Source organism: Botryllus schlosseri, chromosome 3, assembly GCF_051294905.1.
Source record: "Botryllus schlosseri isolate E-star chromosome 3, Bs_hap1, whole genome shotgun sequence".
NCBI lineage: Eukaryota > Metazoa > Chordata > Ascidiacea > Stolidobranchia > Styelidae > Botryllus > Botryllus schlosseri.
This window is the reverse complement of record NC_137238.1, coordinates 34,006,535-34,029,601: the sequence shown is the minus strand read 5'-3', so window position 1 is coordinate 34,029,601 and position 23,067 is coordinate 34,006,535. Positions and strand designations below refer to the sequence as shown.

At 38.7% G+C, this 23,067-nt stretch overlaps 1 protein-coding gene across 1 annotated transcript; it reads left to right on the top strand.

Annotated features, from left to right (window-relative positions):
* Positions 1–1,530: 1,530 nt before the first annotated feature.
* LOC145435421 (uncharacterized) lies at positions 1,531–17,091 on the top strand. The gene is made up of 3 exons (XM_080312698.1): positions 1,531–5,529; positions 9,006–9,870; positions 12,437–17,091. The coding sequence occupies exons 1-3, from the start codon at positions 4,254–4,256 to the stop codon at positions 13,797–13,799; spliced, it is 3,504 nt and encodes a 1,167-aa protein (XP_080168824.1). The 5' UTR covers positions 1,531–4,253; the 3' UTR covers positions 13,800–17,091.
* Positions 17,092–23,067: the final 5,976 nt, after the last annotated feature.

Sequence of the window (23,067 nt, the reverse complement as noted above, 5' to 3'; positions counted from 1 at the left end):
TTTAGTTTTAACAGTTTGTGGCCCAATTTCCCGAGTATCGGGACTTATATACGAAATACCAATAATGTGTTAACTTTATTCTTCTATGTTACAATGATATATGTCTGTCCTAGTCTCGAGCCATACGTCTTGGTTCAAGTACAAGTCTAGGCAACAGAAATATTGAGTCGAGTCATTTTACTCGTTTGAAAAAATGATTCGAGTGCGGTCAAGTCACCGAAAATCGCGACTTGGGTCTAACTTGACTCGAATCATGACTCAAGTCATTACAACACTGGTTTAGAGTTGATTTCGATGTTGCATTTTCGCATTCCTCATAATATCACAGGCCTTGTCTGTAGGGCTTGGCAAATTTCAACACTTGAATGATTGGATCCTAAATCGAGCATTAGACGTCGAGTCGAGTATTCTAGTATCACCGATAATGATGTCACAGCAGCATGGATGATGTGGAAAGATAAAATATGTACGCTTGTTGCGACCACAAAAATACAGTGCCACTTCCACATCACATTAAACGATATATGGTAATTTTCCTACCATACCTATTTCATTGTACATTTTGACAGTGGTGTCTGCTGATCATGACTTCACGGATATCTCATATCCCTTATTAACACTATAATTCCCGTTGATAAATTACTCACAGTAGCCAGGAACTCGTAACTTCAGTACTTGGAACAACTTAATCTCACTACTCGTCTCTAATCGTTATAGTTACTCGATTCAGATTTTGAGTACTCGAATCATTGTGTCCAGCGATTATTTTCAGTACTAGCCTAATTTTAGCAGATTTTCTGTATTTCTGATCAACTGTGTATTCCTGCATTGTATTACACCGTAGAACAACTTGTGGACTTTTACTTCGACTTCGCCAAAACCCAAAATGTTCATGTGCATGCATGTTTTGTGATATGTTGCTCGATATAGTGACTACATATATCTTACACGTATTGAACCCCGCTTCACTACATAAATGATGAATGTGACGATAGACCTTGTTTTGAATGCACTCATTTTACGCCAGAAGCATTTTCATTTCTTCAGAATATGGGTCTTTAAAACTAAAGACGTCACAGCGAAAACTTTGAGAATTGTCAACTTCTTGGGACCGCTTGATGTGTTTTGCCCGTTTTTTGACGAGATAGACAAAATCACACTGCAATTTTACAGTCAATTCTAATAGAAATATCATTGTGTAATGTCAGCCTTGAATATAAATATCATTTTATCACTGCTGCAGTCGGTTTCCACAAACAAAATGTCAGTGTTGTGATGACTCGAGTAATGACTTGACTCGAGTCACCTTTTTGGAATGACTTTACTTGACTCGAGTCACTTCGCGGATATGACTTGACTTTACTCGGCGCATCAGAAATGTGGATTGACTTGTGACTCGGAGGAAAATTCACGAGTCAATTTCAAGTCATCAAGTAATCGTGATCGATAAAAATCACTGTATCTTGCATATGATCGGATCTATCGGGAAATGCTGGTGTAACTCGTGACATCGATCAATCATTGAATGATCGTGCGTTGCACTGATTCTCCATTATTCTCTCACAATTAAATTGATCGCAAATGAAGTGATCGAAACTTTCAGCCTATGTTGTCGTAAACTAGCATAGTAAAGTAATTTAATAGCAAAATGTATATTTCTGTTTTCTGTTCTTACCCTAACCAAACCTATTGTTTGGTTGAAATTGAATTCGAATATAGTTTATATACTATATACCAGTGCTTTTCAACCTTTCTGAGCTTCATTCGCACTTTTTTTGGAAAATAAATTTCATTCGCACAAGCGTACCGAAAATTGCTACACAAAAAGAAGATGTAGATACATAAGAATATTCTGTTCAGATGTGCAACAAATTGGCTATTATAACTGTTAGGCTAGGAAGTGTCTCATTAAAAAGGCAACTCTTTTCCCTCGTTTTGATTTCAACTATTTCTCTAAAACGCTTCTCGGCAGATTTTGTACAATAACGCCTACCATAGTGCTTGGATGGCCAGGTCTTAAAAACTGTTCTGCACTTCTATCCAAAATACAGCGTATTTTCCGCGAGTGAAAAACGCTAGCTCGCAGAAATCGTTTTTGAGTGATGACACAAGGGTCCCGGAGGCTCCTGTTTGTCGAAAGGGTGAAAAATCCACATGCTTGTGTTGAGGCTTGTGCCTGATGTCTTGGAAAATAAGCTCTAATACCGTCAAGGAGAGTAGGCATATTAGAGCTCGCTGCCTTATGATACGTTGCTTCAACTTGAGTTCTGTTTTTTTCTTTCGATATCCCATTGTCTGTCTCGTGAGTATATGAGAAGATCAAACAAAGTCACGATACTGTTTGATCGACTCTTTAGTTCAATCTTACTTGAATATTCATAACAGTTTAATAACCTTAAAGCAGATTTTTAGACTACCACCAAAATCTGAATTTTTGTGGCATCTCGCAACCCGAGCCTCACCCATGAAAAGGAATTAATTTTTAGTATTAGAGTAGTATGCTACGATTTTACGAGCATGTATGACATACAGAACGCGCACACCACAATTCTACCCAGCACAGCTCTATAAAATATGTCTGACGCACGCGATTTCAAATTAGGGTGAAGTAAATGCCTCTGATGTGTGTGGCATTTGTACTACTGTCTCGTCAGATTGCAAGAACGGGACTATTCCGTGTCGACAACGGATAATATCCATACGGAAAGGTTTGGCCATCCAGCGACGGCGATTTTTGGCTAGGGTTTTGTCGCCTCTGATGTGTTTGGGGCCGTATTTTATCAGCAGCTCCTCATTTTATCAGCGGTATGTTGGCGAAAACTTCACGCGTTCATGTGATCCGACGCAGAAGGTGTTGGCCTCAAAATGACTGAATCTCATAGGCCTGAACTCGCTTGTTTCACACCCCTACACTAGTTCATCATAACGGTCTTCGTCCATGTATTCCAGAAAAGAAAAAAAAAACATTCGGACAAATCTTATCATGAATTCAACCCAAAAGTCGGCTGATTTTCATGATCAAGCCACATTTTCTGCGTGTCTCGCTTATTGACTACACTAACCAACACAGTGCCCGTGGATATGTAAAAACTATGGCAGGATCTTTGCAATAAGTTCAACAAATATAACTGTATGTCTTCAAGTACACCAACTTCTAAACCAGGCTTTTGATTACGTAATAATTATAATGCGAAAGCGATAATTCACCATGGCTTGTGAAGGCTACAATTAGTGGTGCGTCAAGTTAAACAATTTTTTACAATTGCGTCTGAACTACAACCGTTACACGGCTCTTGCATTTTCTATTAGGTTTATTTGAAGTATTTCACGTCAGAAAAATGAACAATTATTCACGATTTTCATTCGCACTCATCCGGATTTTTCATTCGCACCGTTCGCACCACCTTCGTCATTCGCACTGCAATTTTTTTCATTCGCACCAGTGCGAACCGTCACACAGGTTGAAAAGCACTGCTATATACTATATAATATATAGTCCTCAACCACTGGCGCGGACTCGAATTGTATTATATCAATTTGTAAATAGGCAATGTGTATTGCATATTATCAATTCTTTTCTCTATTTTCGCTGGTAACTAATAACTATAAAGTGAGCCTGTGCTGTACGTATATGTGAGCGATTGAGCGCTTTTTTGCCTGTATATTTAACTCTATATTCGTTCATTGATTCAGAATTAATGACCACTCAACCTGTCTATCAGACAGCTAGTGAAATGCAATGACGTAATCATTCCACATACTTCGAAAAGGCAACTTGACTTGAATTGTGACTTGACTCGTAACTTGACTTGACTTGATTCGACTTGACTCGAGTCACCGCCAATAATCGAGTGTCTTGACTCGACTCGAGTCACCTTCGAAAATCGATTGACATGACTTGACTCGAGTCAAAATGTGCAATGACTCAAAATGACTTGTGACTCGAAGGTAGTCACTTGATCCTAACATTGCAAAATATACATAATTTTAATAATGGATCTGTTTACTATGTTTAGATTGCTGAATATAAATAAATGAGTTGGCATATCTCTGCTGCAGCTCTGCGGCCATAGTCGTTTGTCAATACCTCGAATTTTCTATCTTTGACTGACTTGAGAATTTGGACGATTGGCAGGAGCTGTAAATACAAGACACGCAGCAAGTCCATAGAAGAGCACAGTTGGAGACGCTTTGTCGAATTTGTGGCAAGTCGGGAAAGCAAGTCACAAGGAACACTGTATATTCATTCCGCCATGCCGTACCACGAATGTGACGTTTGCGGTCGATTCTACAGCACTAAAAGTGATTTGGAAAAGCACTTGCTGATTCACACTTGTACGGTGAGCCTTTTCAAATGTGAACTTTGTTTTATATCCTTTGCCAGTAAATACCATTTAAGTCAGCACTCTCTGATACACGCTGGCGTGAAGCCTTTGCAATGTGGACTTTGTTTCAAATCATTATCTTCCAAATGGAATTTGAGTCATCACCTACTGATCCATTCTGGTGCCGAAACTCTGACCTGTAGAACTTGTGCTCTACCCTTCGGACAAAGAGATGATCTGAAAAAGCACATGCAGTTCCATTCCAGCACTAAAAATTTCACGTGCGAAATTTGCGGCAAAATTCTAAAAGAAATGAGAGGTTTGAAGAATCACATGGTGCACCATTTTGACGTTAAAAGTTTCAAATGTGAAGTTTGTGAAAGATCATTCTTCACAAAAAAAGATTTGAGAAACCATAGGATCATCAATACAGTTACCAGTATCAAAAAGTACGAGTGCGAAATTTGCGCTAAATTAGTCTGCTCAAAGACGTCTTTGGAATCACATATGCTCATCCACTCTGCCAAAAGCTTTGAATGCCAAGTATGCGGTAAACTTTTCCGACAGAAAGGTTGTCTGAGAAGTCATTCGAGGATGCACACTGATGGTATAGAGTTCAAATGTGAAATATGTGGCTCATTATATAGCATGGAGAGTAGTTTGGAAAGACATATGGCGATCCATTTGGATGTGAACAATTTTTCGTGTGAAATATGTGGCAAATCGTTCAAGCGAGGACCGGATTTAGCGCGCCACATACTCATCCATTCGCATACTAAAGATGAGAGACATGAGTGTGAGACATGTGGAAAATCGTTCACCACCCTGCTGTATCTGGCAAAACACACTCTCATCCATTTTGATGTGAAATTCGAGTGTGAAATCTGTGGCAAACGTTTTAGTCAAAAGCAATCCCTACAGCGACACATGCTCATCCATTATGGCGTGAAATCTTTTAAATGCGAGCGATGCGACCTTTCATTTAACCAAAAGTGTTCTCTGAATAGGCATATGCGTATCCATCTGAATATGAAAGATTTCAAGTGCGAAACGTGTGGTCAAGCGTTTGTTCAAAAACATTCTCTGAGGCAACATATCAAGAGCCATTTGGACGTGAAAGATTTTGGGTGTGAAATATGCGGCAGGTTATTTGTCAGGAGTTCTTGTTTGAGGAACCACATTCAGGTCCATTTTGACACGAAGTAACTTTGAGTATGTAACGATTACTTTATTTTATTACCACTTTAATATACCTGAATTAAACCTTACATGACGTTCATTGTCATGTGAATTGGCATGTCATGGAGAATCTGCATGCTTTTCTAAATTAAATATTATGGATGATATTTTCGGGTCATATACTGGACTTCGCATTTGGAATGTGCTAACTTGCATGCAATTTGCAGGATGAATGTCTCTTAACATTCTCGACATTTCTGTATTTTTTTCCATTATTGTTTTTCATTATGGTCTCTGTATTATAGGTAAGGCATTTTCTTCATGTCGTAAACCAGATCACCGTGAATTCGTTATTTTCGTAGTTTAACAGTTTTTAAGAGCTTCTTGGAGGTACAAAACTTCAATATACAATTAAATGGTATATTCATATTGAAATGAACCTAAATATTTACGCCTGACACTCGTCAGGGGTAATCTTCAGCAACTAGTAAAGAATTGGAAAGAACATGGTATAATCAACAATTGTTTCACAAAGTATGACGTCAATTGATTATTGCTGGTAACATCTTATTCGCGATACAAGCCTTCATCAAGGCTCTTGTTGATACCACGGTTCTCAATATTCCCCTAGTCTTTATCAGCTGATTTAGGATATGCAGCCGACTTTACTTCACTTCACTGTACCGTTTTGTCATTGATCAAGCCAATTCTGTAGCGACATGTGCTTGTCAATTTATGTTGCTTGTGCATTTTCATACTATATTTTCGTATTTCTCGCTCTGTGTTCCATGTATGCCTACATGTATCATACTGATGTTTGAAAAATTTGAAGTCCGTTCTATGATTGTTAGTAGAGCTTGGGAAAATCTAGTACCTGAGTAATAGACTGCGAATCGAATGTTTGTATTCGAGTAACACTTAATATTGCATCATAGAACAACGGCGATGATAATGTTGATATATGCAACTCATATTCAGCCACAAAGAAAAAACGGGCAGTTTAACACCACATATAGATAATATGTTCTTTTTCAAACATGCCGATAAGTCATTGTCTTCATGTCGTGATACAGATCACTGTGAGTTCTGTATTGTTGTAGTTGTACAGTTGCACCACATTTGTGAGTGAAATTGTCATAATAACCGCATGGATTTATCAACGTGTTCTATTTTTGAAGACTCTTCTGTGTTGTGTCTAGCGTTGTAGCCAAGTCACAAGGCGATATTACTTTTAGAGATTTTGCTCGTGTGAAGTCGAGTCATTTGAAACTCGCCGCCAGGCCAAGTCCTAGTCCGGCTCAAAGAAAAAATGGTTGAGTCGAGTCATAGTCTTGAGACTCAAATACAAGCCATGGTGTTCCGTGTTCCGACTTCAAGTCTAGTTCAACTCGACTTTTTAAAAGCTCCTCGGTGATATCGAAGACCCGAATTCAAAAGAAACTCATTTTTATCAAGTCTTAACATGTCTAATTAAACGTACGAAGCAATTGATCTTGGCCTATTTTTCTGGTATTGTTCCTGATACACGAGATTTAAATCAATCTCTATATATAGTCTCTAGTCTTATAACTTGTTTGAGTCATTCTCAATGACTGTACTAAAAGTCGAGTCTATAAAGAAAATGACTCCACAGAGTCAAGTCCAGTCAATGGAAATTTGCTACTCGATTCATCACAACCTTGGCTTTGTCATCAGTCATTTTTTGTTTTGACATGTCTTAGATAATGCTACTTCTATTTGTAATTCAGCAAAATATACTGGGGTATTTCCACTTTCGCCACATCGGTAGTGAAAGGATGAACACAAACTTCAAAGTTATTAAAATTAAGATCATTCACCATTTTCTTTAAAGTCAATTGTAAGATCTGTAAAACTGCTAGAGATATATTTTAGCTAAGTTGTATGCAAAGACGTCGAAATGCAGATACAAGATGCATGTAGGATCACAGTATTCATTCAAATCTTCACGATAAATAAGTTTTGTTATCAAGGCAAAAAAACTCTGTAGCTTCATGTGCTCATCAATTTATATTGCTTGACCATTTTCGTACCATCTTTCCGTTTGTTTCTTGTGCATTTTCATGCTATATTTCTGTTTTTCTCGCTCTATGTTCCTTGTAGACCTACATGCAGGGATTTGGAGCAGCGTAAATTTTAACTGCTCCAGCTCCGGCTCCAGAGCTGTCTTCCCTCATACATTAGCTCCAGCTCCGGCTCTGAAAATTATTGAATCGGTTTGTCTATATCAGGGGTGGCCAACCCGCTGCCAGCGGGCCAAACGTGGCGTGTGAGAGGGTTTTGAGTGGCCCACGAGATAATTTCCTATTTTATTATCGGAATCCTGTTATATTATGAAAAATGAATTGCTCAGATAATGAACTTGCAAGGCCAACCAAAAATAACAAGTCTGGCTACGACACTTGGGATGTTGATGACTAAAATTTCAGTTCCGACGTATTAGCAGATCCAGGGTCCAGTCACATTTTTAGTAATTCTTCGTACATTACAATAAACTAAAATAGTAGTGAAATTTTTCTTCACGCTTCGCGTGTTCAATTGTAACACGATTTCATGTGGGGCTCCGGTGAAAATGCACGGCTCCGGCTCCTTGCTCCGGCTCCTGCTCCAAAGCTCCAAGTGTATCGATATTCAAGTCAAGTATAATTAATTTCTACTGAATGAGCATGAGCAGTAGTCAGCCCTCAGGTGTACCAGATCATGACCTGACATATCGATCTCGCCTTCCGTCACATGCCACCTTATTTTGTCGTTTGTCTTTTTATATTATGTTCTTTTACTCTTCGTTCAGTGTGCATGTCATCCATTTACTTTGCTTGGGCCTGGGTGGGTGTCTGGTGTCAAAGACTAGCCTACTTCTAATCGTTTCGACACCTTGCTATTTTTTCATTGTATCGCAGACTTGTGGTGTTTTGATTTGAGGTGAATTCTAAATGAACTGAACTAAATTGTGCTCGACACTACTTGTTAGTGGATGCTAGAAAATTTTCAAACTGTGTAACTCGTTCAACTACTATAAGTAGGTTCTCCAAAAACTGTGGTTCAGCATCACAAACTGCAATTTTATAGTACGATTTTGTTACGTACGCTAAAAAGTTTTTCCGATGTGATTCTGTTTGGCTGTTACTTGGTTGGTACTTTTCTTCCATCTATTTGTGTCCACTGTAGATGTCTCTGTTTTATTGCTTTCTGTAGAATAAAGAAGGTATTTCTTCTTAGATTATGTTAAAGACCCTAAAATGTCCTTGGCCCTATAATATTCAATTGTTCCTTAGTATTCTATCTTCTGTCACCTAAGCCCAAGGATATCACTTTTTGTTAACATGGGGGATTACATTTTCTTTCCTATCTGTATGTTAGGAATATGATGATACCGTTGCATAAATATGTTACAACTAAACTCACCATGTATCTGATGTTACAGTTACAGTTTTATTCCAAAGTTGTTTAGTGAGCTATATATTTTGGATATAAACTGGTTAGCGGTGATGGAACATCTTTTGAAAATTGACAAGACGGGCCATGCCCTCGACCTTCTGTCGAAATTTGACGAGTTCAGAATCAATCAACAGTATTGCGACTTCATTATCAAAGCTGGAGAAAAGGACCTCTTTGTTCACAAGTGCGTCATTGCCGCAAGTTCTGAGTATTTTGCAAAGATGCTCAATCACGACACAAAAGAGAACAGGTTGGGAATGGTGGATTTAAAGAATGTGGATTCTGAATGTGTGATGACCTGCATTGAAATCATGTACACTGGACAAGCTTCCTTCTTGATTAAAAAAACGGAAAAACTAATGTATGTGGCACATTCGTTTGGAATTAATAAAGCATGCGATGCAATGTCACTTTTCCTGAAAGGAAATCTTGACGTGGACTCGTTTTTCGACACCAGAAATATTGCCGATAAGTATTCCTGTCAACAATTACAGCAAGCATGCCGAAGTTTTGCTCATGAACACTTTTATGCGATCATGAAAAGGGACGAATTCAAGGAACTGGAATTCGAATTCCTGGAATATTTGATTTCCTCTGAACATTTGAATATGTTGGATGTTGTCAAGTGCAAAGCCTCTATGATTTGGTTCAACGACAACTTAGATCGATCCAATCAACTTTTTGACTTACTGCAGCGTATTGACCTGCAAAAAATGCCCATCTCATATCGTAAATTTTTATCTCAGCAACAATCTGTTGCCAAATCCATCAAATTCATGACGTACGTCATGAAATCGCTACCAGAGAAATCATATGTAGAAGCCAGTGATTACAAAGGTGGCTGTACTCCTGGTATTTTGATGGTGAATGTTGATCTTTCTCGTCTCATGTGGTTTGACATAGACAGAAAGTCGGTCCCTGAGCTACGGCGATTCAATTATATACCAGGCTCAGTTGTTGTAATGGAATGCTACATATATGTTATTGATCTCAAATATGATCTGTACTATCGTAATTTTCTCGAAAATGATTCGCTCTGGAAAGAACTTGAACGTTCATTTCCATATTACAGCAGTGTAGTTGCCTGTCAGTCGGGTAAATTTTATGTAGCAAATGAATATCCGAGCTGCTGTTTGGCTCGATATGACATAAATAATAACCATTGGTCAAAGCTCCCCAACAAGCAATATAGAACTCTTTCGTCTGCCTTCACTATTTTCCAGCATAAGCTTTATGTAATTGGAGGCTCTAATGGACTGAATAACTATTTGCAAGATGTGGAATGTTTCAGCTTTTTGACATCTACTTGGTCAATTGGGCCATCCTTACCGGATAAGAGAACTGGTGCAGTCGCATGCACCTTTAATAAGAGCATATACGTTCTTGGTGGACTTAGTGGCAAGTCAGTGTACGGAAGCAACATCCTTCTGTTGCCCCATGACGCACGTATTTGGACGCAAATCCCACTTCCCAATTTGCAACGTTCATATTTTGTCACTTATTGTGTTGGCGGAAGGGTATACATATGCGGTGGATTCTTTTTTAACAGACCATGCACGAGTATCCTCGAATTCAACCCCAAGACGAATTTGTTGAATACGTTGATAGATTTCGATTGGCAAGACGTGAAGTCTCTGGATCTCAACCTCTATTCGGCAGGAATTATTTTGTGATGATGCATGAGGTCTTTGTAGTATTCTTTCTGCACAAGTAGTTGTGTTCAAGAGGTGTCAGTTAAAGTGGAACTGAAAACTAAAATATTACGTCGTCCCATGATCTAGACTTGATAGACCGTAATTTTCCATGTATAATGTGCAAAATTTTCACGATTTTTTGCCCTAAAATCGGGGGTGGGGGTGCGTATTATACATGGGAACAACACGCTTGAAAAAAATCTCCCTCAATAAAAAACTTGAAATCACACCTATCTACATTCTTCATGTTTGTTTCCATTCGCGCATCACTTTCAGCCATCGCTCGTAGTAATTAGTGGGAAGCGTGTATCTAATTAAATAGAGTCGTGTGCGAAGGCACGCGATCTCCTGCTGAGTTGGTTTGCCGTTTGTACGCGAGCGAAATTAGGTCACTAATAGACACACGCGCGCGGCAATTCTCGCCAATTCATCGCGTCAACGACAGGCCCGAACAATTGCATACGCAATTTATACATACACAAGAGGCCATGTGCGCAGGATATAATCGCTTGTGTAATCAGTCGCATCTCCAACAGACCTGTTGCGCATGACATAACCGTTAGCCTAGGCGCAATCGCATCTGTAATAGGCATCTTGCGCAAGATGTCAGTTCGTTGGCCTAAACTAACTCGCCGCCGGTCTCGCAGGCTTTGGCTGCTATCTACCATCGTTTAAAGACAATCCCGCTAATTGTATAATGCTTAGCGATCATTGTGTAATAATTGTTCAAGAGTGACATCGCAAAACAGAATGACATCGTATACGAAATCGGAACTATTAATGCACTGAAATGCAGGGTGCGTGCTATACATGGGTACAGGGTTTTTCCCAGAATTTACATGCTATTTTAGGGGTGCGTATTATACATGAGGGCGTACTATACTTGGAAAATTACGGTAATATATTGTATGCGTTCATTATTCATTTGTCTCGACAATTTCAAATATTGTAATAAGAGTATCATGCCGTGTCAGTGGAATTGAAGTTTAAACTGCCGGTGGCTGCCAGTAGTACTATTGAGATATGGTTATCCTCAGTCCTCACGCACATGCTAAACGATTTGCGTGAAAATGCATTGAATTGCTTTCGCTCCCATGCTTCCGTATTCGTTAGTAGTGATCGTGAAGAAAAGATGAGAATTGCATTATTCTATGATTGCCCGAAAGGATATGCGCTAGAAGTCAAGCACGAATCTTGCACTGACTTTGTTTGTGATGAAATTCAACGAATTGTTTTGTTTTCGTGAGAACTTCTTAATTTTTAATACAGAAGCATTTTGGATTGGCACATTAGTCAATGTTACTACTGAATTGGGTGCTGCTAACTATTCTGGTAGTTTGCTGGTGTGTACCCAACTATTTTTCATTTCGAAAGCACGCCTTGGGGTTTAAAAGGTTGAGAACCACTGCCTTAACGTGTTTCAATCATGTTTTGACGAGTTCATAGAAATGTAACGGACACACTGCTCTTTTTGCAGTCAATTCAAAAGGAAATATTATTGTATTGTGTCAGCATGTAAGCGGTAAATATGAACATCATTTGATCATGGCTGTAGTCAGTTCCCACAAGCTATATTTACACTGATTTATTAATAGTCCTGCTTACTTTTTTCAGATTGATGCATTGAAATTTATAGATTAATACCTCTGTGGCAGCTCTGCTTTTATCACCGTTCATCACTACCTCGAATTTTCAAACTCGGACAGACTTGAGCATTGGGACGATTTGGGCTAGTTTTAGTTACAAGACACGCAGCAAGTTCATCAAAGAGCGCAGTTGAACACGCTTTGTTAAATTTGTGTCAAGTTATTACTCGCGGAAGCTGGTCACAAGGAACACTGTTTATTCATCCAGCCATTCCATGCCATACCACGAGTGTGACGTTTGTGGTCAATTTTACAGCACAAAGAGCCATCTGAAAATTCACTTGCTGATTCACACTCGTGCGGTGAAGTGTTTCAAATGTGAACTTTGTTTTAAATCCTTAGCGCATAAATCCAGTTCAAGTCAGCACTTGCTGACCCATGCTGGTGGAAAGCCTTTCAAATGTGAAGTTTGCTTCAAAGCATCGTCCTCTAAATGGGATTTGAGTCAGTACCTACCGCTTCATTCTGCTACAGAAACTGTGACCTGTCGAACATGTCATTTGCCCTTCGGACAAAGAGATGATCTCAAAAAGCACATGCAGTTCCATTCGAGTACAAAAAATTTTACATGCGAAATTTGCGGCAAAGTTCTAAAAGAAATGAGAGGTTTGAAGAATCACGTACTGCGCCATTTTGACGTTAAAAGTTTCAAATGTGAAATTTGTGAAAGGTCATTCTTCACAAAGAAAGATTTGAGAAAGCATAATAAGATCGTCCATAATGCAACCGCTATCAAAAAAGTTGAGTGCAAAATTTGCGCAATGTTGTTCTGCTCAAAGACAGCTTTGAAATCACATATGTCCGTCCACTCTGCTGTAAAAAGCTTTGAATGCCAAGTATGCGGTAAACTTTTCCAGCATCAACAGTCTCTAAGAAATCATTCGAGGATGCACACTGATGGTTTAGAATTCAAGTGTGACATATGTGGCTCATTACATAGGAGGAAAGATGGTTTGCGAAAGCATATGGCGATCCATTTGGATGTGAATAATTTCTCGTGTGAAATATGCGGCAAATCGTTCAAGCGAAGGGAAGGTTTAGCACACCACTTGCTCATCCATTCACGCACTAACGATGAGAGACATGAGTGTGAGATATGTGGAAAATGGTTCTCCACACTGCTGTATTTGAAAAATCACACTATCATCCATTTTGGTGTGAAATTCGAGTGTGAAGTCTGTGGCAAATATTTTAGTCAAAATCTATCCCTACAGCGACACATGTTCATCCATTATGGCGTGAACGATTTTAAATGTGCGAGATGCGACCTTTCATTTAACCAAAAATGTTCTTTGAATCGGCATATGCGCATCCATCTGGATATAAAAGATTTCAAATGCCAAACGTGTGGTCAAGCGTTCGTTCAAAAACATTCTCTGAGGCAACATATGAAGAGCCATTTGGACGTGAAAGATTATGGGTGTGAAATATGCGGAAAGTTATTCGTCAGGAGTTCCTGTTTGAGGAACCACATGCGGGGCCATTTTGACACAAAGTAACTTTTGAATATGGAAGAATTACCTTATTATATTTACACTTCAATTTACCGGAATTAAACCTTACATCACGTTCATGTCATGCGAATTGGCATGTCATGGGGAATCTATATGCATGTCTATATTAAATATGCTGGATAATATTTTTTGGTCATCTACTTGACTTCGCATTTAGAATATGCCAACCTGCATGCCTTTTGCTGGATGAATGTCTCTTCATTTTCTCAACATTTCTGATATTTTGTTCCATCATTGTTTTACATTACGGTTTTAACAAGAGGTAAGGCGTTGTCTGCATGTCGTAAACCAAATCACCCTGAGTTTTGTATCGTCGTAGTTTTACAGTTGTAGAATATTTTGAGTTGGTGTGGATTGTGGAGTGTACTATAGGCTTAGGTTTATGTTACTTGTGCTACTTTCTCACGTCATTTTCAGACTCATTCTACTTTAACAAATCTTACGCAAAAATTATTACTTTTCACTATTTGGATTTTGAGAAATTGAAAGTAATTTGAAATAAGCTTTACCCATATTTATGAGTGAAATTGTCATGTAAACCGCATGGATTCGACCATATATCGATGGATTCTTTTTTTAAAGACTATTCTGTGTTGTGTCTAGGGTTTCAGCCAAGTCACGAGTCAGTATTAATTTTTTTAGCTTTGACTCGAGTGAAATCGAGTCATTTACAACTCACCACCTGGTCTAGTCACAGTCTTGAGACTCGAGTCCAAGCCATAGTCTTCCTTGTTTATTATAGAGTTCAAGTCACGTTGAAGTCACATTTCTAAAGTTCTTTGGTGATTTCGATGGCTCCAACTCGTAAGACCCTTGTTTTTATCAATCTCATTATGTCCCTTCAAATAAACAAAAACACTGGTTCTGAGCCTATTTTTGTGCATCGTCCATGATCAGGAGACTTAAATCAAGCCATATACAATGTCACAAGTCATGAGAATTATGCGAGTCAATACAGAAAATTGCTAGGTCAAGTGCTTGTGTCATCAGTCATTTTTAGTTTTGACATGTCTTAGATATTGCTAACTCTACTTGTAATTCCATAAAATTTACAGCGTTGCATCTATTTTTACTTTTACCACCACCACATTGGTATTGTAATGATGAACTTAAACTTCCAAGTTATTGAACTTAGTACACCCACCGTTTTCTTCAAATTCAATTGTAAGTTCTATAAGACTGTGAGAGATATCTTGAAACTAGCTAGTACAGTAAGCTGTTGAATTATAGTTATTGGTTGCAGGTAGTATCACAGCATTCATTGACATGTTCACGGTAAGCAAGTTTTGTTATCAAGCAACTAAACTATGTAGCGGCATTTATATTGCTTTTTCATACCATCATTCTCTGTTGATTGCTTGTGCATTTTCATGCTATCTTTCTGTGTTTCTTGGTCTGTGTCCGTGTAGTCGTACAAGTATCATACCCAAGCTTAAAAACTATTGAAGTTTGTTTTATGCTTGTTAGTAGGGCTTGGGAAAATCGAGTACCTGAGTTAAGAGATGGAGAATCAGGTGTTTATTCAACTATCACTTAATATAGCATCATAGAACTATAATCCTTGGTTATGTTCATATATGTCGGATAACTTGAATGCAGCCACAAAAAATGTGACGCCACTTTTACACCTCATGTAGGCCTGGATCAGTAGTTCCCGACCTTTTTGTCTTCATTTCCCACTTCAGATTTATCCCGAGTCTTTATTCCTCACTACCCAAAACTCCTATATACCCTTTAAAATAGGTTACCATATTTTGAGATCCCAAAAATCGAACACTTGTTATGAATTCTGAAAGCTTCAAGAAAACTTGTGATTTTGAAAATTGTTAACCGATAGTATTGTGTTGACTAGAAGGACATTTAGGCGTCCTTCGAGGACACTTTCAATTTATGAGTTTTGATTCATACAATCCAGAGTAGATAACTGGTAACGGTAATCGCGCATGTGTGGTACACCATCCTGTATATTACGGTTTATAAATGTGTCTATACCCCACCAGAAACCAACCATCGAATTCGCCACCAGTTGAAAACCACTGGCCTTGGTGGTAAATAATATGGTATTGTGTGACCATGCGGATTTCATTTCACTTTGTGATAATGCTGTGGGTTGATTATGACTTGGCTGAAATTTAATCAACAGTTACCTGTGTAGCTCTGCTATGAGTTTTGGATCCTGTGAATTCGGTTTTGACGGTTCCACATTGAGAAAATAGCGTCAAACTCTCGTTGACGATATACCTTTTCATGGAAAGGGGCGTTTGATCTTAGTCCCCTACTCAGAAAATAATCATCTGTCACTTCTCACCTCAGATCATAACATTTGTTACATGGTTTGGATTAGAGCATTCGAATCGTCATCTCGTCGGCTATCCGGCATTCCCAGAGCGTGTCCATATTCAAGTCGAAATACGATCAATTTCTACTGATTGAACACTAGTTACTCCTCAAGTCTAACAGACCATGAAGTGACATATCGATCTCGCCTTCCGTCACATGCCACCTCATTTTGTTTCTTGTCTTTTTGTACTATCTTCTTTTGCTCTTCGTTCAGTGTGCATGTGCATGCCTTCCATTTACTTTGCTCCGGGCGAGGTGGGTGTCTGATTTCAAAGACTACTCCAAATCGTTTCTACACCTCACTATTTTTTCATTGTATCGCAGTCTTCTGGTGTTTTGAGTTGATGAAAATTCCTGATGAACTGAACTTAATTGTGTTCGTCACTACTTGTTAGTGGATGCTGGAAAGATTTTCAAAATGTGTAACTCGTTCAATTACTATAAATCGGTTCTACTGAAACTGTGGTTCAGCATCACAAACTACAATTTTATAGTACGTTTTTGTTACGTACGCTAAAAAGTTTTTCCGATGCGATTTGGCATTCATTTTCCAGGTGCTAGGCTGTTACTTGGTACGTACTTTTCGGCCATTGTGTTGTGTCCACTGTACGTGTACATGTCTGTGTTTTGTTGCTTTGTGTAGATTTTGTTGAGACCCAGAAATGGGCTTGGCCCTGTACCATTAAATTTTTTGATTTATTTCTATCATCTGTCACCTGAGCCCAAGGATATCACTCTTTGCTAAAATGTGGGGTTGCATTTTCTTTCCTATCCATATGTTAGGAATATGATGATACCGTTGCATAAATATAGTACAACTAATTTCACCATTTGTATGATGTTACAGTTACCGATATTATTCTGAAGTTTTTGAGTGAGGTATATATTTTTGCTATAAACTGGTCAACTGTGATGGAACATCTTCTGGATATTGGCAAACCGGGTCATGCCCTCGACCTTCTATCGAAGTTTAATGAGTTCAGAATCAATCAACAGTATTGCGACGAAAAGGAAATCTTTGTTCACAAGTGCGTCATTGCCGCAAGTTCCGAGTATTTTGCAAAGATGCTCAATCACGACACAAAAGAAAACATGTTGGGAAAGGTTGATTTAAAGCATGTAGATCCTGAATGTGTGATGACCTGCATTGAAATCATGTACACTGGACAAGCATATTTTCCTATTCGAAAAACGGAAGAACTAATGTATGTGGCGCATTTGTTTGGAATTGATAAAGTATGCGATGCTATGTCCCTTTTACTGGAGAAAAATCTCGACGTCGATTCCTTTTTCGATACCAGGTATATTGCTGATAAGTATTTCTGTCAACAATTACAGCAAGCATGCAGAAGTTTTGCTCTGGATCACTTTCATTCGATCATGAAAACATCCGCTTTCAAGGAACTTGAGTTCGATTTTCTTGAGGATTTGATTTCCTCTGATGATTTGAATGTGTTGGATGTTATCAAGTGCAAAGCGTCAATGATTTGGGTCAATGACGACTTGGATCGTGCCGATCAACTTTTTGATTTATTGAAGCACATCGACCTGGAGAAAATCCCTGTCTACTATCGTAAATTTTTATCTCAGCAGCCAACTGTTGCCAAATCCACCGAATACATGATGCAAATCATGAAGTCACTACCAGAAAAATCAGATTTAGAAGCCAGTGATTACAAAGGTGACTGTACTCCTAGTATTATAATGGCGAATCCGGAAGTTTCACGTCTTACGTCGTTTGACATAGACAGGAAGTCCTTGACCGAGCAGCGACATTTCAAATATACTGATAGTATGAGTAAATTCAACGCAGTAGTTGTGATGGACTGCTACATATATGTCATTGATATCAATTATGATTTGTACCGTCGTAATTTTCTTGAAAATGATTCACCTTGGAGAAAACTTGGATGTGCATTTCCAAGATACTATATTGTAGTTGCATGTAAATCAGGTAAATTTTATTTAGCAAATGATTATCCGAACCGCTTTTTGGCACAATATGACACAGTCAATAACAAGTGGTCGAAGCTTCCCAACAAGCAACCTAAAGTGGTTTGGTCTGCCTACACTATATCTCAGGATAAGCTTTACGCAATTGGTGGTTATGATCTATTTGCAAACTTTGTGCGGGATGTAAGATGTTTCAACTTTTCAACATCTACTTGGTCAGTTGGACCATCATTACCAGCGAAGAGAGCTCAAGCAAGTGCATGCACCTATAATAAGACCATCTACCTTCTAGGCGGAAAAATTGTGAACTCTGACTCTGACTCTGAGTTTGACTCTGACTCTCAGTCTGAGTCTGAGTATGTAAACGACATTCTTTGTCTACCCTTTGATGAAAGTATTTGGACGTTAATTCCAGTAAAAGAACCCGAATTGGAGCGGTCAAATTTAAGTACTTATTGTATTGGCGGAAAGATATACATATGTGGTGGATACTGTGATGATTTTCAGCCGTGCAGTAGTATTCTCGAGTTCAATCCCAAAACTAATTTGTTGAGTACGTTGATAGACTTGGATAGCCATGACTTGAAATCTCTTAATCATGAAGTCTATGCAGCAGCAATTACCATGTGACGCCACAAAACGTACACGAATAAAAATTTGTGATTTTACATATAGCTTGCCCCTGATTTTATATACATCATGTGAGAAAGCATAGCTCTTGCCTTTAGTTTTCTGTCTGTGATCTGTCGTTTTGTAAAACTGTGTGCATGACTCTTTCTCACTATCCGTAAGCCCATCTAATTAATTTTTTTAATCCTTACTTTCGCAATCGCCTTGATTTTGTCGTGTTGCACTCAAATGATATTGTAAGCCAATGAAAGTGTTTCTGTGTGGGAACAAAGACACAAAAAACTGAAGGTAAATGTCCGAAAGATGTTCAATATTTGTTTCGGTCACCAGAGCATATTATTGGTTACACCGCAGATCTTGCAGAACGTGGGTCTAGATTACGTTTCTGTTGGCTTTCTCCTAAAATGCTGCCGCTGGCAAGCAAAAACCAATGATAGTCCAAAGCACTGCATTTGAGGTTTAGGATTGATCTCGATGCAGCGGTTTGCATTCCTTGCACCATCACATGCCTTCTTAGTAGGGGGAAATTGAGTGCCGTGCTGGAATGATTTGGTGCTTAATCGAGTATTTATTGCCGAGTCGAGTATTCAAGTATCACTAATAATAATATCACAGAAGTATGAATGATGTGAAAAATTCTAATATGTTCGTTTCAGGCGACCACAAAAATACATTGCCAGCTCTACAACACATTAAAGATTATACATGTTTTTTTCACCATGCCATTCTGACAACGGTGTGAGTTGAACAAGATGTGGCTTCACAGTTTTCCCATATCCACTATTAAAACTATAATTCCCGATGATAAATTACACATAGCGACCAGGAACAGGTAATTTCAGTACTTGAACCGACGTATCTCACTACTTGTCCCGAATCATTAGCATTATTACTCGATTCAGATTTGAGTACTCAAATCATTGTGCCAAGCCCTTCTTTTCAGTGCTAGCGCCATTTTATGCAAACTCTCTGTATTTCGGATCAACCGTGTATTCCTGAATGTTATAATATGCCGTAGAACAAGGCATGGACATTTCTCAGATTTCATCAAGTCAAAGAATGTGCATTGCTCTGTAGGTTATCATTTGTGCAACTAATAGTATCTACTGTGACCTGATCATTCATATTCAAATTTGTATAGCTGAAAAATATTGTTTTTCGCTGACGTATATGAAGATAGTTTCTCCCATCTACATTTGTAAGGAAAATGATGGAAGTATTGTGTCCAAGATATTTTGCGTTCATATGCCTTCATGACAAAACTCATCCTTGCACACGACTGTACTGACCATGTGTATGATTTTTCAGAATCAGATTTAGGTGTCCTATCTCAAAGTTTTTGAATTAGCTATATATTTTGGGTTGACCCGGAACTAGTCGACTGTGATGGAGCATCTTCTGGATATTGGCAAAACGGGTCATGCCCTTGACATTCTATCGAAATTTGACGAGTTCAGAATCAATCAACAGTATTGCGACTTCATTATCAAAGTGGGAGAAAAGGAGATCTCTGTTCACAAGTGCGTCATTGCCGCAAGTTCTGAGTATTTTGCTAAGATGCTCAATCACGACACAAAAGAGAACATGTTGGGAATAGTTGATTTAAGGAATGTAGATCCTGAATGTGTGCTGACCTGCATTGAAATCATGTACACTGGACAAGCGTCATTTCTGATTCGAAAAACGGAAAAACTTATGTATGTCGCGCAATTGTTTGGAATTGATAAAGTATGCGATGCAATGTCACTTTTTCTGGAGGAAAATCTTGATGTAGACTCGTTTTTCGATACCCGGTATATTGCTGTGAAGTATTTCTGTCAGCAATTACAGCAAGCATGCCGAAGTTTTGCTCGCGATCACTTTCATTCGATCATGAAAACATCCTATTTCAAGGAACTTGAGTTTGATTTCCTGGAAGATTTGCATGTGTTGGATGTTATTAAATGCAAAGCGTCGATGATTTGGGTTAATGAGGACTTTGATCGCGCTGATCAACTGTTTGATTTACTGAAGCACATCGACCTGGAAAAAATACCCGTCTACTATCGTAAATTTTTATCTCAGCAACCAACTGTTGTCAAGTCCAGTGAATGCATGATGTACATCATGAAGTCACTACCTGAGAGATCAGATGTAGAAGCCAGTGATTACAAAGGTGACTGCACTCCTGGCAATATAATGACGAACGGAAAAGTAAAACGTTTTATGTGGTTAGATATGGACAGAATGTCTTTGATCGAGCAGCGGCGTTTCAATTATAACGATAGTATAACACGATTTAAAGCGATAGTTGTGATGGACTGCTACATATATGTCATTGATACCAATTCCGATTTTTACCGACGTAATTTGCTTGAAAATGATGAACCCTGGATAAAACTTGAACGTCCGTTACCAAAATACCGATACGGTGAAGTAGTTGCACATCAATCAAGGAAATTTTATTTAGCAAGTCGTTATGGGATCGAGTCTTTGGCCCAATATGACACAATCAATAACAAGTGGTCGAAGCTTCCTTACAAGCAATCCATTGCGGATGTATCTGCCTTCACTATATCTGAGGATAAGCTTTATGCAATTGGTGGTTTTGATATATTTTCATCAAAATAACGCTTCCGACGATACTTTTGGTGTGATCGCAACATTTATGGCACCAAAATGAAGAAACACATATTTTATCAACATATCACGTCTGGCATCTAGCGCAGGGATGGGCAACATACGGACCGCGGGCCGGATTCAGCCCGCGACGGCATTTAGATCGGCCCGCAGAGAGTTTCTACCGTCAAAGTGAAATCCTCATCTAAAAGTATTATAGACAAACTTTATGCTCCGAAGAATGGATCCAAGTTTTCCTACCAGAGAAAGACTGTCATGAAACGACTTGTTCTGTACATATATATTTACGAGCAAACATTTTCGACCATGTACAATTGAACATTAACTAGACAAGGCTTCATACAATGGTGATATGAATTTCAGGGTTGGAGCGTAATGCTTTGATAGCAACGAAACACTCCTTGTTCATCAAAACACCAGCCTTGTCGATATGGCATCCGCAATAAGAATGAGCCAAATCTGATAGCCGAGCTTTAAGAGCACGTATATCATTGTCTGATTTATTACGAGTGTCAGCCGAAAATTTTCGGGTTCATTTCAATATGAATATACTATGCAATTGTGTATTAAAGTTCTCTACCTCCAAGAAGCTGTTCCCTGCATTGGGACAAATTATGGAAATACTTCAGAAATTTTATTTCAAACGACTGTTCACTAATTTGATGAGACTGACAACTTCAAATCGAGAAGGTTTCGCAGACATTACGAAGTCACCCTGACTGGCGTTACTATCTCCATATTTTTATTTTTTCCACAAACGCCAACAAAAAGGACCAAACAGCAATATGTTTGTATCAGCAGGTTATTGAAAAATTGGCAATGAAAATGAGTTTCCACACTACGATAGTCCATGTCAGACGATTATGATGACGATATGAGTCATGAGGCTTTAGCAGTTGTGGTGCGAAACTGCCTCATGCTTTCTCAAATTAAAAAATGAAATAAAAAATTAGGTTATCAACCATTTTAAAAATTTAGAGGTCCCGCGGACCCCCTAAAATTGCTTCGCGGACCCCTAGGGGTCCGCGGACCCCCGGTTGAGAAACGCTGCAATAAGGCATTGTCTTCATGTCGTGATACAGATCACCGTGAGTTCTGTATTGTTGTAGTTTTGCAGTTGCACCACATTTGTGAGTGAAATTGTCATAGTAACCGCATAGATTTATCAACGTGTTCTATTTTTGAAGACTCTTCTGTGTTGTGTCTAGGGTTGTAGCCAAGTCACAAGTCAATATTACTTGTAGAGATTTTGCTCGAGTGAAGTCGAGTCATTTAAAACTCACCGCCAGCCCAAGTCCTAGTCCGGCTCAAAGAAAAAATGGTTGAGTCGAGTCATAGTCTTGAGACTCAAATACAAGCCATAGAGTTCTGTGTTCCGAGATCAAGTCTACTTCAACTCGACTTTTTAAAAGCTCCTCGGTGATATCGAAGGCCCCAATTCAAAAGAAACTCATTTTTATCAAGTCTTAACATGTCTAAATAAACGTACAAACAATTGATCTTGGCCTATTTTTCTGGTATCGTTCCTGTTACACGAGACTTGAATCAATCCATATATAAAGGCTCTAGTCTTATAACTTGTTTGAGTCATTCACAATGACTGTAGTAAAAGTCGAGTCTATACATAAAATGACTCAAGAGTCAAGTCCAGTTAACGGAAATTTGCGACTCGATTCATCACGACCCTGGTTGTGTCATCAGTCATTTTTTG

What these genes read in the sequence shown, in the direction of transcription:
- LOC145435421 (XM_080312698.1), top strand. Translation starts at nt 4,254, where the DNA reads ATGCCGTACCACGAATGTGACGTTTGCGGTCGATTCTACAGCACTAAA. An exon ending in GGTCCATTTTGACACGAAGT is followed by an intron (nt 5,530 to 9,005) that starts AACTTTGAGTAT and finishes TAAACTGGTTAG; the next exon opens with CGGTGATGGAACATCTTTTG. An exon ending in TGGTTTGACATAGACAGAAA is followed by an intron (nt 9,871 to 12,436) that starts GTCGGTCCCTGA and finishes GCGCAGTTGAAC; the next exon opens with ACGCTTTGTTAAATTTGTGT.